The 13,151-nt window shown below is 43.4% G+C and overlaps 1 protein-coding gene across 1 annotated transcript in view; it reads right to left on the bottom strand.

The window, feature by feature from the left end:
- mkrn2os.1 (MKRN2 opposite strand, tandem duplicate 1) overlaps nucleotides 1–12,638 on the bottom strand; it is an 84,900-nt gene extending 72,262 nt beyond the window's left edge. Inside the window, exons 1-2 of the mRNA XM_034164459.1 lie at nucleotides 12,394–12,638; nucleotides 3,639–3,685 (exon numbers count right to left, since the gene is read on the bottom strand). Coding sequence (XP_034020350.1) covers nucleotides 3,639–3,685; nucleotides 12,394–12,608 — 262 coding nt within the window. The 5' untranslated portion in view covers nucleotides 12,609–12,638. The remainder of the gene's footprint in view (nucleotides 1–3,638; nucleotides 3,686–12,393) is intronic.
- Nucleotides 12,639–13,151: the final 513 nt, after the last annotated feature.

Raw genomic sequence — 13,151 nt, 5'->3', positions numbered from 1 at the left:
CATGGAGCTGTAATAATGAACGTATATGTATATTACTAGGACACAGGAGTATGGCTGAGAGACCAGACTCCCCTGATCAGGGACCTATGCCTGATCTGCCTCTATCAAGTCTGATTGGACTCTCAGAACTGTTTGGAGAAGAGGATATACAGGAGGGATGGTCGAGACATGATTGGTCGCCACAGCCGCCTTCCATCCAGCAGCTAAACCAGTTGGCAACAGAAGGATCTTCATCATTCCAGCACCTGGCGATGACGGCTTCACAGAATCTGCCTGCAGCAAGAGTCGGCCCGAGGACTCCACCATCACCTGAAGGACCCTTTGGACTCAGGAACACACCCCTTCCGCAGATGCCATGGAGACAGTCACATGTGCCAGTGGCAACGATACCCTCCACGGGAGGCAGCCAAGGTCGGCCATATGCAGCAACTGCCCGAGTGCATCCTAGACCCAATTCACTGCTAGGACCTGTCCCCAGCTTTCCACCCCCAAGGCAGGAGAGATATTCTGATCAGCCCAGTGCCTCTGGAGGAGGATCAGCAGGGGTAGACCTTAGCCGAACTCACCCACCAGGACAGAGGGGAGCTTTGTACAGGCTGCTAAATGCCCAGAGTGTCCCAACCACTTGCCTGTGCGACATCAACAATACTCCCCCCACACACGAAATGCCTTCCCCCTTGTACTTCCTGTCCCCTGGACTGCACAACCTTAATCTGGTCATGGTCACCCCACAGGACATGGCAATCTTGGTTCGAGAGCTTCGTCTTCCACAAGAGTCTGTTCCAAAAACCTTGGAGCAGCTCCTGCCCCTCACAAATCACATTCCCCATGAGCTATTTGAGGAAATCATGCCACAACTAAGTCAGACAGCTGCATACCTGTTCAGGATACACCGTGACAATGCCAACATCTCTTGTGCTCAGGAGGGCCTCCATACTCAACTGTGTGGTCTTCAGTCTAGTATGGACATGCTAGCCAGTATGATGGAGCATATGGAGAGGGAACAGCTAGGGCTGGCCACCACCACCCTGAATGTGGGCAAGAATTCTCTGGGGGCCCTGTACAACCTGGCCAAGCAGCACAAGGAGCTGGAAAGATCCATCAGAGAACTGCACGACTGTCTGAAAGCCAGAATTCCTGATCCTTCCCCCACTACCCCTGAAAGGCCAACCTCCCCATATTCCCCAACTTCGCCCAAAACTTCAGACGCTGAGTAAATGCTGAGGAGCGCGGACTGACGTAATGGGTCGGGTAAATGTCTGTCCTTACCATCATCTGTGTAACACAGATAAAGCTAAATGCATACACATAGATATCACATTGCAAAGTTATAAAAAGGGGACCCTTACACGGCGTGTTTGGAGATTTAGTAGTAAAGATGCACCATAGGGACCCCTTTTTCTTAAATTATAGCATGCCTCAAGAGACATGCATCGCCTAAATTTGGCGTCTGGCCAAAAAGGGCATTAGAAAACAAGCTGAAAAAGAAGAAAAACAAAGTGGAGAATGTTGAGAAATGGCCTATAATGAAAACCATTATATGATTGACTAAGGCAAATGACTTAAGGACGGACATGAAGGGAAACCATTTATGGTGTTTATCATTTAACTAGACATAGCTGCGCTAACCTTAGAATAGTTTCTTGATTGGCTGACTAAATAGTGGTAACGTAGGGGTTATTTGATGCATTTAAATAATAAATGTGTGACGCTTTAACAAAATAATATGTAGAACCAAGTATAATGGGTTGGAGCCTCTGGTTGAGTGAGACAATAGATGCCAGAAGATGATTGGTTGCACTGATGTCAATGTAAAGCCTTTACTTTGCCATGATTAAGAGGTTGCTGTAACTTGTTTTATGTGGCCATTTTAAGTGCCTTGAATTACACCAAAACTCAATGTTTGAATGTCACCTTGCGTTGATATAATCCAGCTAATTGATCACCTTGTGCCTTAGTATGTAGGTTCACCTGCACTTCAATATATTTACCGTGTGAAGTATCACTGATATTCATATCCGCACCAGAGTTATCAGTAATTCGAGTGATGTGTTTTTCTTTTTTATTGCAATGCACAAATGAGGATGTCTTGTCAGTAAACAACCCAAGAGTATAGTTGATGTAATGGGACTCTTTCGAGTCCCAGAGGAGGGACTGTAGAAGAATTTTTAGGTCCTTATTTGAACTATGATGAACTATCAAGTGTCCTGATCCGAACTGTATGTCCTCTGGTTGAACTAGCAGGTGTTCAACCCCCAAAAAAGGGCTCTATTAGTCATTCAGTCTGTCAGGGGCTTTCCAAGGCCTTTTAGGTGCTTTCCCGCAGGCCACGTGCAGGGGCCTCAGGCCAGCTGCACCTGTGGCTGAGGCCACGTGCGGGGGGGGCCTCAGGCCAGCTGCACCTGTGGCTGAAGGTCTTTTAAAAAAAATCAGTTGTAAATCCTTCACGTTTTAATGGGAGCGTTTGTCACATTGAAATAATGGCCTAACACCTGCTTAGGGTTCACTAGAGGACGCTTCCAATAGAAAACCATGTCTTGGGAATGAAATAAATAAAAAAGTCGAAGGAGGAGCGATGCCCGCGGGTCTCCAATAAATAGATGAGCGCGGTTGTCATATTCAGTCTCTCTAGAGGACTCAGTTTGTCTAAGCTCTGTGTTGAAGGCTTAAATAAACTTAAAAACTCTGTGCATTTTATCTTGCTTAAGGCTGAATTATTCTAAAGTGTTGTGTCCTTTTCTAGCATATCACTTGCAATTAGTTTGTGTTATCTAAAAGAAGACATCCCGAGAAGACTAAAGACGAGCCACGTCAGTTTCTTCCTGTTAAAAGGGAGTTTTTCCTTCCCACTGTCGCCAAGTGCTTGCTCACAGGGGGTCGTTTTGACCGTTGGGGTTTTTCCGTAATTATTGTATGGCCTTGCCTTACAATATAAAGCGCCTTGGGGCAACTGTTTGTTGTGATTTGGCGCTATATAAATAAAATTGATTTGATTTTTCCTGTACCCCTTATCAAACCCAGCATACCGCTTATCCAAGGCTTAATGGAAAATTAGTTGGTATATTTTAGTATATTTGGATATTTTTGACACAAATAGCAAATTTGGACACTTCATTTGGTTATAACAGTCTGTTACAAGTTATTGTTGAAACCTGTCCACCTCCTTGAATTTGCATGATTTTCACAATTTTGCTATTTTGGGCCTAAAATTGTTTTTCTCTGGTCTGACTAACCAAGGTAGATTTTGGTTTGGTTTGGTAGATTGTGGGTCCCTAGCTTAAATGAATCTCCATATCTTAAAGAACATCTCTGCCAATGTTGGTGCTTTTATCACATTTTGAATGATTTTTCCCTCATCCGCTGGACTAAACTGAAGCTTCTCAGAGTCATCCCACATGAATTTAAACCGCAGGAGGTCAGAATAACCCTTAATGAACATTAATGACTTCCTGCCTCACAATTAACAGCTTGTTTTATTTGGGGTGGAATCAGAGAACTGAGCCAACAAACACACACAAAACCCACCCGGGCTGAGTGACCTCTGACCCCTCTGAGTCTGATCACAGTGTGACCTCACTCATTCAAACAAACAACAACAACAAAAAAAAACCCCTCAGAACCCCAAAGCCGGTGTGGACCTGCAGAGTTGGACAGTCCCACATGGAGCTCATCTTGGTCTTCATCACTGCGGACAAAAAGAAAGTGAGCCAAATGTCAGCACACCCACCTGAAGCATGATGGGAAAACAAAATATCATCAAGAAGGCAAAAGACTTTTAGTGAACATTTTACCACATTCTCTGCATTATCTGTCGACCGTCTTGTTAGAAAATGAGATCATGGCAGTAGTGTGTGTGTGTGTGTGTGTGTGTGTGTGTGTATAAAACACACATGATTCTGAGTGAAAATTCCCTGTGAAAATTAGATCAAAGCAAATGCCTGCCTGTGGGCAACATGCACAACGTGTCTCTTTGTCCCAGGTAGATCTCTTTCAGTGCAGCTACTAATAAACACTCCAGTCGTATCTTTCTGAACTCTTCTGCATCAAACTCCATTGTGTCAGTGTTTACGATGTACTTGAGCGATAACAGGTGAAGCCGCTCAAACTTTAAGTTTCTTAAAAAAAAAAAAAAAAACTTTTAAAACTTCAGTTCTCTTTATAATTTTATTACTGGTAAATTTTTAGAATTGTTTGATTTAGATGAGATATACTCATTATCTCAGGAATATATCACAATTATCTGAGAACTACTTTTTGGGCAGGAATTCATCACGCACGTGGGCCGCGGGCGCCGACTAACACAGAATACCCAGAAACTGGATATCATTGTTCGGCCAAACTGACCTAGTGGCACATGCAAGAGTATGGACTCTGTGACTGGAGGGTTTTTAAAAGATGGAGCAGAATGCAGATGAGGACAAAATTACCAGCCCCCCCCCCCCACACACATCCCCTGAGGAATCCCAGACCACCCTTCTTCAGTCAGTCCTTTGTGGAGACCCGTCAGTAACGTTCACTGTGGTCTTCTGGAGGTAGATGTTCACCAGGAGCCACGTATGTTTTGGGTTGTTGTCGTCCTTCCGCCTTGAGGAGATTCCCAGTTCCAGACACACTGAGGTGTCCCCACTGCGTAATACTCCCACTGCCGTGTCTCACTGTGGGGACGGAGTTCTTTGGGCTTCTTTCTCCACACATAATCCACGTCTCTATGGACAAAGAGCTCTAGTTTTGTCTCATCTGACCAGAGGACACGCTGCCAGTCTGCATCATCTTTCTCCAGGTCCATCTTTCTCAGTTTGAACTTGATTTTACGAGCATCACGATTTAAAACTTGTCACTGAACCTCAGCGGTTTGCGCTGCCGTCCAACAAAAAGGTTACTTCTTAAGGGGACTAATGACTGTGACTCTGGTAGTGTTTCTGAAATCATTTTGTTTCTGTGTGCAAAGGGAAATAATGTAAACACACACACTGAGTGGAGATATACACTCAACAAAAATATAAACGCAACACTTTTGGTTTTGCTCCCATTTTGTATGAGATGAACTCAAAGATCTAAAACTTTTTCCACATACACAATATCACCATTTCCCTCAAATATTGTTCACAAACCAGTCTAAATCTGTGATAGTGAGCACTTCTCCTTTGCTGAGATAATCCATCCCACCTCACAGGTGTGCCATATCAAGATGCTGATTAGACACCATGATTAGTGCACAGGTGTGCCTTAGACTGCCCACAATAAAAGGCCACTCTGAAAGGTGCAGTTTTGTTTTATTGGGGGGGATACCAGTCAGTATCTGGTGTGACCACCATTGGCCTCATGCAGTGCAACACATCTCCTTCGCATAGAGTTGATCAGGTTGTCAATTGTGGACTGTGGAATGTTGGTCCACTCCTCTTCAATGGCTGTGCGAAGTTGCTGGATATTGGCAGGAACTGGTACACGCTGTCGTATACGCCGGTCCAGAGCATCCCAAACATGCTCAATGGGTGACATGTCTGGTGAGTATGCCGGCCATGCAAGAACTGGGACATTTTCAGCTTCCAAGAATTGTGTACAGATCCTTGCAACATGGGGCCGTGCATTATCCTGCTGCAACATGAGGTGATGTTCTTGGATGTATGGCACAACAATGGGCCTCAGGATCTCGTCACGGTATCTCTGTGCATTCAAAATGCCATCAATAAAATGCACCTGTGTTCTTCGTCCATAACAGACGCCTGCCCATACCATAACCCCACCGCCACCATGGGCCACTCGATCCACAACACTGACATCAGAAAACCGCTCACCCACACGACGCCACACACGCTGTCTGCCATCTGCCCTGAACAGTGTGAACCGGGATTCATCCGTGAAGAGAACACCTCTCCAATGTGCTAAACACCAGCGAATGTGAGCATTTGCCCACTCAAGTTGGTTACAACGACGAACTGGAGTCAGGTCGAGACCCCGATGAGGACAACGAGCATGCAGATGAGCTTCCCTGAGACGTTTCTGACAGTTTGTGCAGAAATTCTTTGGTTATGCAAACCGATTGTTTCAGCAGCTGTCTGAGTGGCTGGTCTCAGACGATCTTGGAGGTGAACATGCTGGATGTGGAGGTCCTGGGCTGGTGTGGTTACACGTGGTCTGCGGTTGTGAGGCTGGTTGGATGTACTGCCAAATTCTCTGAAACGTCTTTGGAGACGGCTTATGGTAGAGACATGAACATTCAATACACGAGCAACAGCTCTGGTTGACATTCCTGCTGTCAGCATGCCAACTTGCACGCTCCCTCAAATCTTGCGACATCTGTGGCATTGTGCTGTGTGATAAAACTGCACCTTTCAGAGTGGCCTTTTATTGTGGGCAGTCTAAGGCACACCTGTGCACTAATCATGGTGTGTAATCAGCATCTTGACATGGCACACCTGTGAGGTGGGATGGATTATCTCAGCAAAGGAGAAGTGCTCACTATCACAGATTTAGACTGGTTTGTGAACAATATTTGAGGGAAATGGTGATATTGTGTATGTGGAAAAAGTTTTAGATCTTTGAGTTCATCTCATACAAAATGGGAGCAAAACCAAAAGTGCTGCATTTATATTTTTGTTGAGTGTGTGTATATATATATATATATATATATATATATATATACACACACACACACACACACACAAAGTAATGACTATACTTATTATAATATATCATTTTATAATTATATTATATAATAATACTATATTACTAATTATACTAGAATAAAATGTAATGTAAATTGTCAGATTAACACAAGAGCATGATGCCCCGCCCCAAACCATGTTTACACATGTACAAACTTGCTTGTGAAAGTCTTCCACCTGAAAGCCCTGACAGAGGGACTATGCACACACAGAGCTCTCAGCATTATATTTATATAGCGCTTTACGCAGTAAGGCCCAGTCACACTTATTGAACGGCAACGAAGCCCTGACGAAACAAAAATTCTGGACTTTCGTTGGCATCGTTTAACCTTCGCGCAGCCTTGTTCCTGCAGCTGGCTCTACGTCAGGATTTTTAAACTGTTGAAAATTTTGAAGGAAGGGCAACGAAAACCTCAATTCGTCTGTGTCTCGTTTTGCTGTCGTTCTTGACGTTTTTTAATCGTTTGTGTAGTTTTTGTGTTATTGTTTAATTTGACTTCGTTGGACCAGCTGAACGTTTTCACACAGTGCAGAAGCCGGTGGTGAGGTGAACGACACACTACTGCACATGCGTATTTTGTTTTTTTGTTGTTTTTTCCATCAAAGTTTTTTTATAATTGTATTCAGTGTATTTATAGCCTAGTAAGTAAAACATTTTCTGTATTTTACATTAGGAGCATAAATGTATGTATATGTATATTTTGCCTGTCGAAATAATCTAACTCCAGGTTAAAAATACTTTACTACGTTCGAATGAACAATTTATACATTTACTTGCCCATCAAAATAAGCGAACTTCGTCAAGTAATTTTTTTTCAGTGCACACATATGCAGTTAGTTGACGAATCTCATCTGGACACAACGCCGGTTTGTGAGCGCTGAGGCTGCTGCGTTCATGTACCATCGGAAATTACAGGGCAAACTCAGCCTGCTTGCTTGGATTTTTTGATCTTTGTGGGGGGTCAGCTTCAATGGGCTCAGACACCTTACATAGGCCAGAATTAATCTTTTGTGTAGATATAATTAATTATTTTGCCACAAGAACTGTTGAATTTGAAACAACAAAAAGTGTAATTTCCGACGGTACTTGAATGCAGCATTAGCAGCAGGAGCAGCTCCTGCGTGCGCTTATTATTTTGTGTTAAATATAACAATCTGAGTGTAGGAATGACAATCCAGTCCTTCTGTACATGTGGCAACAGGCAGATGAATCAAAATGATGATATAAAGAGCTGTTCTGGAAGGAAGAATTCACGTTGTGGATCAGTGATCAGCAAACGTGCACATGTGAGTCAATGTGCGCGTTCACACGCACTGATTAATTTACTGCTCCGATATATTCAATCATCTTTACACATATTTATATTTATTCTCCCTTTTGACAGTTTTCTGTTATAAATCAATATGGCTTAGAACAGGGCTATTCAAATGGCGGCCCGCGGGCCAGAACCGGCCCTTTAATAAGTTTAGACCGGCCTGCGGCCCATTTACCCATAAATATTAATAAATACACGATCAAAAGCCGCTACAAAGCGCATTCGCCAGTTTTCGGCATTTTGCGACATTTTGTGGCGCTTTGCGGCACGTTGAATCCTGTACGGCACGTCAGCACTGTTTCCAAACAGCCCCACCTCAAGGCAATCCTGTGTGCCTGCTGTGTTCTGACTGTTGCTCGGTGAATAAGGAATATAACGCGCGGGGGCACTTCATTACGACTCCCTCCCGTTTTGACAATGAATATCCACCGGGTTCTGATGCTCGTCATATAAAAATAAAAGGACTTAATCTGAACTACAAGTGAAGCACTGCAATCTTCTCCCGTAGCTGCACTCTGCAACACAAGACAACAGCAGCTTCCCTGCGTGTTGTGGGTTCTTGCTAAAAAGAAAATGCCGACTGACTCCGAAACAGTGAAAGAATGTATATTAGCTGCCGTCGACGAGCTGGTAGCGCACAAGCTAAAACAGCAGGTCATGTCTTCAATCAAGTCAATCCCTCTGTCAGATACAACAGCTGCAAGACGACTGGATGTTTTAGCCACAGACGTTTTCGAGACTCTTCTAAGTCAGTTGAAGAAAGCTGAATTCATGTCGCTGGCTGTGGATGAGTCAGCTGACAGCAACGATACAGCACAACTTTGTTTGTATGTGCGGTTTTTCAACAGTGACCGTTTCAAGGAGGATCTGTTGGGCCTAATTCCACTGGAAGGACAAACAACAGGGGAAATAAATTTCCAAAAGATTATTGCTTTTTTAAAGACAATGGACTGGACCTGGAGCGTATTAACCTGCTGGTTACAGATGGAGCTCCCTCGATGGCAGGAAGGGTCAAATGACCGTCTGCACGACTGTCTGCTGTGGCACCAAAACTACAGTCTGTCCACTGTCAAGTGGACAAGAGTGTCCTCTGCTCTCAGCTTAGTGCTGAGTTGAAAAGTACCATGGACTCTGTGACTGCTGCAGTGAACTTTATCAGAGCAACATCCAGTCTTCAGCACAGGTTGTTTAGCAGACGATGTGCTGATATGTCAGCTGAGCACTCTGACCTACTGTTACACAACATCAGGTGGTTAAGCCAGAGCAATGCACTTCAGAGAGTCTGTGAACTGAGGGAGGAAATGATCACCTTTCTACAACCCCTGGCAAAAATTATGGAATCACTGGCCTCGGAGGATGTTCATTCAGTTGTTTAATTTTGTAGAAAAAAAAGCAGATCACAGACATGACACAAAACTAAAGTCATTTCAAATGGCAACTTTCTGGCTTTAAGAAACACTATAAGAAATCAGGAAAAAAAAATTGTGGCAGTCAGTAACGGTTACTTTTTTAGACCAAGCAGAGGGAAAAAAATATGGAATCACTCAATTCTAAGGAATAAATTATGGAATCACCCTGTAAATTTTCATCCCCAAAACTAACACCTGCATCAAATCAGATCTGCTCGTTAGTCTGCATCTAAAAAGGAGTAATCACACCTTGGAGAGCTGTTGCACCAAGTGGAATGACATGAATCATGGCTCCAACACGAGAGATGTCAATTGAAACAAAGGAGAGGATTATCAAACTCTTAAAAGAGGGTAAATCATCACGCAATGTTGCAAAAGATGTTGGTTGTTCACAGTCAGCTGTGTCTAAACTCTGGACCAAATACAAACAACATGGGAAGGTTGTTAAAGGCAAACATACTGGTAGACCAAGGAAGACATCAAAGCGTCAAGACAGAAAACTTAAAGCAATATGTCTCAAAAATCGAAAATGTACAACAAAACAAATGAGGAACGAATGGGAGGAAACTGGAGTCAACGTCTGTGACCGAACTGTAAGAAACCGCCTAAAGGAAATGGGATTTACATACAGAAAAGCTAAACGAAAGTCATCATTAACACCTAAACAGAAAAAAACAAGGTTACAATGGGCTAAGGAAAAGCAATCGTGGACTGTGGATGACTGGATGAAAGTCATATTCAGTGATGAATCTCGAATCTGCATTGGGCAAGGTGATGATGCTGGAACTTTTGTTTGGTGCCGTTCCAATGAGATTTATAAAGATGACTGCCTGAAGAGAACATGTACATTTCCACAGTCATTGATGATATGGGGCTGCATGTCAGGTAAAGGCACTGGGGAGATGGCTGTCATTACATCATCAATAAATGCACAAGTTTACGTTGATATTTTGGACACTTTTCTTATCCAATCAATTGAAAGGATGTTTGGGGATGATGAAATCATTTTTCAAGATGATAATGCATCTTGCCATAGAGCAAAAACTGTGAAAACATTCCTTGCAAAAAGACACATAGGGTCAATGTCATGGCCTGCAAATAGTCCGGATCTTAATCCAATTGAAAATCTTTGGTGGAAGTTGAAGAAAATGGTCCATGACAAGGCTCCAACCTGCAAAGCTGATCTGGCAACAGCAATCAGAGAAAGTTGGAGCCAGATTGATGAACTGTTTGTCACTCATTAAGTCCATGCCTCAGAGACTGCAAGCTGTTAGAAAAGCCAGAGGTGGTGCAACAAAATACTAGTGATGTGTTGGAGCGTTCTTTTGTTTTTCATGATTCCATAATTTTTTTCCTCAGAATTGAGTGAGTCCATATTTTTTTCCTCTGCTTGGTCTAAAAAAGTAACTGTTACTGACTGCCACAATTTTTTTTCCTGATTTCTTATAGTGTTTCTTAAAGCCAGAAAGTTTCCATTTGAAATGACTTTAGTTTTGTGTCATGTCTGTGATCTGCTTTTTTCTACAAAATTAAACAACTGAATGAACATCCTCCAAGGCCGGTGATTCCATAATTTTTACCAGGGGTTGTATATGAATGCAAGCACAAGAAGGCTGAAACATTTCTGAGAAAAATGCTGGATGAGAAATATGTCTCAGAAATGTGCTTTTTAAGTGATATCATGCATCATTTGAATGGTCTTAATCTGAGTCTTCAGGGGAGGATAAACCAGTGGCTGATGTGCTTGAAAAGATGACTGTTTTTATAAAAAAAAAAAAAAAAACTAGACATTTTCGCATGTGATCTTAATGACAGCCTGCTGCACTTTCCCACACAGTGACTTCATTAGTATATACTTTTGATGTTCTGTTAAAGAAAAAGGGAAAAAGAAATGCAGTAGCATTTGTCTCGAGTAATAGTACAGGTCATGAGAATGTCCGGCCCACAGATCATAGTATTCTGACAAATTTGGCCCTCGGAAAAATATAGTTGAATAGCCCAGCTTAGAACATAATACAGTGATACAGCAGTGACCACAGCGCACTTTTTTTTTTTTTTATTGGAGGAAGATGGAGTGTGCAGCGTGTCGACAGACAGTGTGGATTCTGATGATGATTCCTCTTTTGTTCTGGACGAGGAACCAGAGCAGGTGGTCCACTGACGTGCACACAGATCTCCACAGATTCTGTTTGCAGTTTCTCCAGGACTCAGGCGCTATGAGCTCCGTCCCAGCGCCGAGTCCTGGAACGCAGAGATGCAGACACACATTGCTCCAGCTGTGGCTCCAGGTGTGTTTTGTTAAAGCGTTGAGATCGTGAGCTTCGGTTTTGTTAAGTTCCTCTTTCGTCCCTTTTGCGCTCTTGCTTCGCAGACTGTTCAGTGATAAAAGCTCTTTCGTCCACCTTTTCTCAATGAATTGTGACGTTTTTTACTTTTTCCCTTCGTTCAGGAATCGTTGTGTGCCGTATGACTGGACCATTAAAAATCCAGACGAAGCGCCAGCTGCAGGAACGAAGCTGCATGAAGGTTAAATGATGCCAACGAAAGTCCAGATTTCTTGTTTCGTCAGGGCTTCGTTGCCCTTCGTTAAGTGTGTGACTGGGCCATTACAGAACAGAGAAAATAACAAAGAGCAAAGCAACTTTATTATAGAAAGAAAAAAATGTGCCTTGTGATAGAATCACTACGATGACCGCTCCAAGATGGCGGCCGCATTTCTTGCGCCCCAGCAACCAATGCGGCGTCTACTCTCTATAATGTCTATGTGAAGGACCATATGATCGGGAGGCAGAAGTCTGAGGGGCAACCCCGACTAAGAGGATCTGGGCATTGAGACTTGACCTGCGCCCATTGATGGTTCCACCCACCTGTAGACAGGTGTTCGGTACCAACAGAACGACCCATTTTCGTTTTGTTTATTTATATCCGTCTCTCTTTGCCGTGTTTACATGAGTTCAATATGTTTATACGAATAAATCAATGAAAAAACCAGCAGAACCAAACCTGAATCCGGACGGTCCGAGTCTGGAGCTGATGACGAGGCAGCAGCAGGTTCGGTGTCCGTCCGTGAACGGACACGGAACCCGGACTGGAGCGTCCAGCAGACTCAACTGGAGCGGCTGCTGGCACAGAGGACACCCAACCGACCCGGAACCAACCGACCCGGCATCCGTGAACACGAACCGGCCACAGTGCTCGAACCGCAACAGCGACGTCATCGTCGTCTTCTTCCTCTGGCGAGTTTATTGGCGGTTTGCAAACCGACGCGGTGCATTACCGCCACCAACTGTTTGGGCATGGAACTGAGAGGGGAGGAAGACGAAAGAAAGAAAGAAAGAAGGTGGTGTTAGATAATATCTGTGCTAATTCTTTGTTTTATGTTAGCTATTAAGTATTTGTGTTATTTGTTTGGAGGTTCTGAGAAATATGTTAAGTTTTACTCTATCATATGTCCAGGGGAGACCACCCCCTGTTGGTGAGAGCCAGTAACATTAGAAATGTCAGACTAAACCACACCCACTGTTAACACCCACTGTATAAAAGGGTTGTACAAGTTACTTCAGGGGCTTTTCACAAGATGAACACTGTCTGTGAGGGTCCCAGGCCTGGTTTCTAACGTGAACTTGAATAAACTCAAAATGAGGAATACAATGGTTTGGTTTTTGGTAAGGGGCAGAATTTTACATAAAAGAACCAGGTAGAAATAACAGTGGGTAAGACACTGTATCCTGTTTTATCACAAATTGTAACAAAAATCTGCC

This window comes from Thalassophryne amazonica, chromosome 3, assembly GCF_902500255.1.
Source record: "Thalassophryne amazonica chromosome 3, fThaAma1.1, whole genome shotgun sequence".
Lineage (NCBI taxonomy): Eukaryota > Metazoa > Chordata > Actinopteri > Batrachoidiformes > Batrachoididae > Thalassophryne > Thalassophryne amazonica.
Note: the sequence above shows the minus strand (reverse complement) of the source record. Positions and strands in the feature narration are given on the sequence as shown.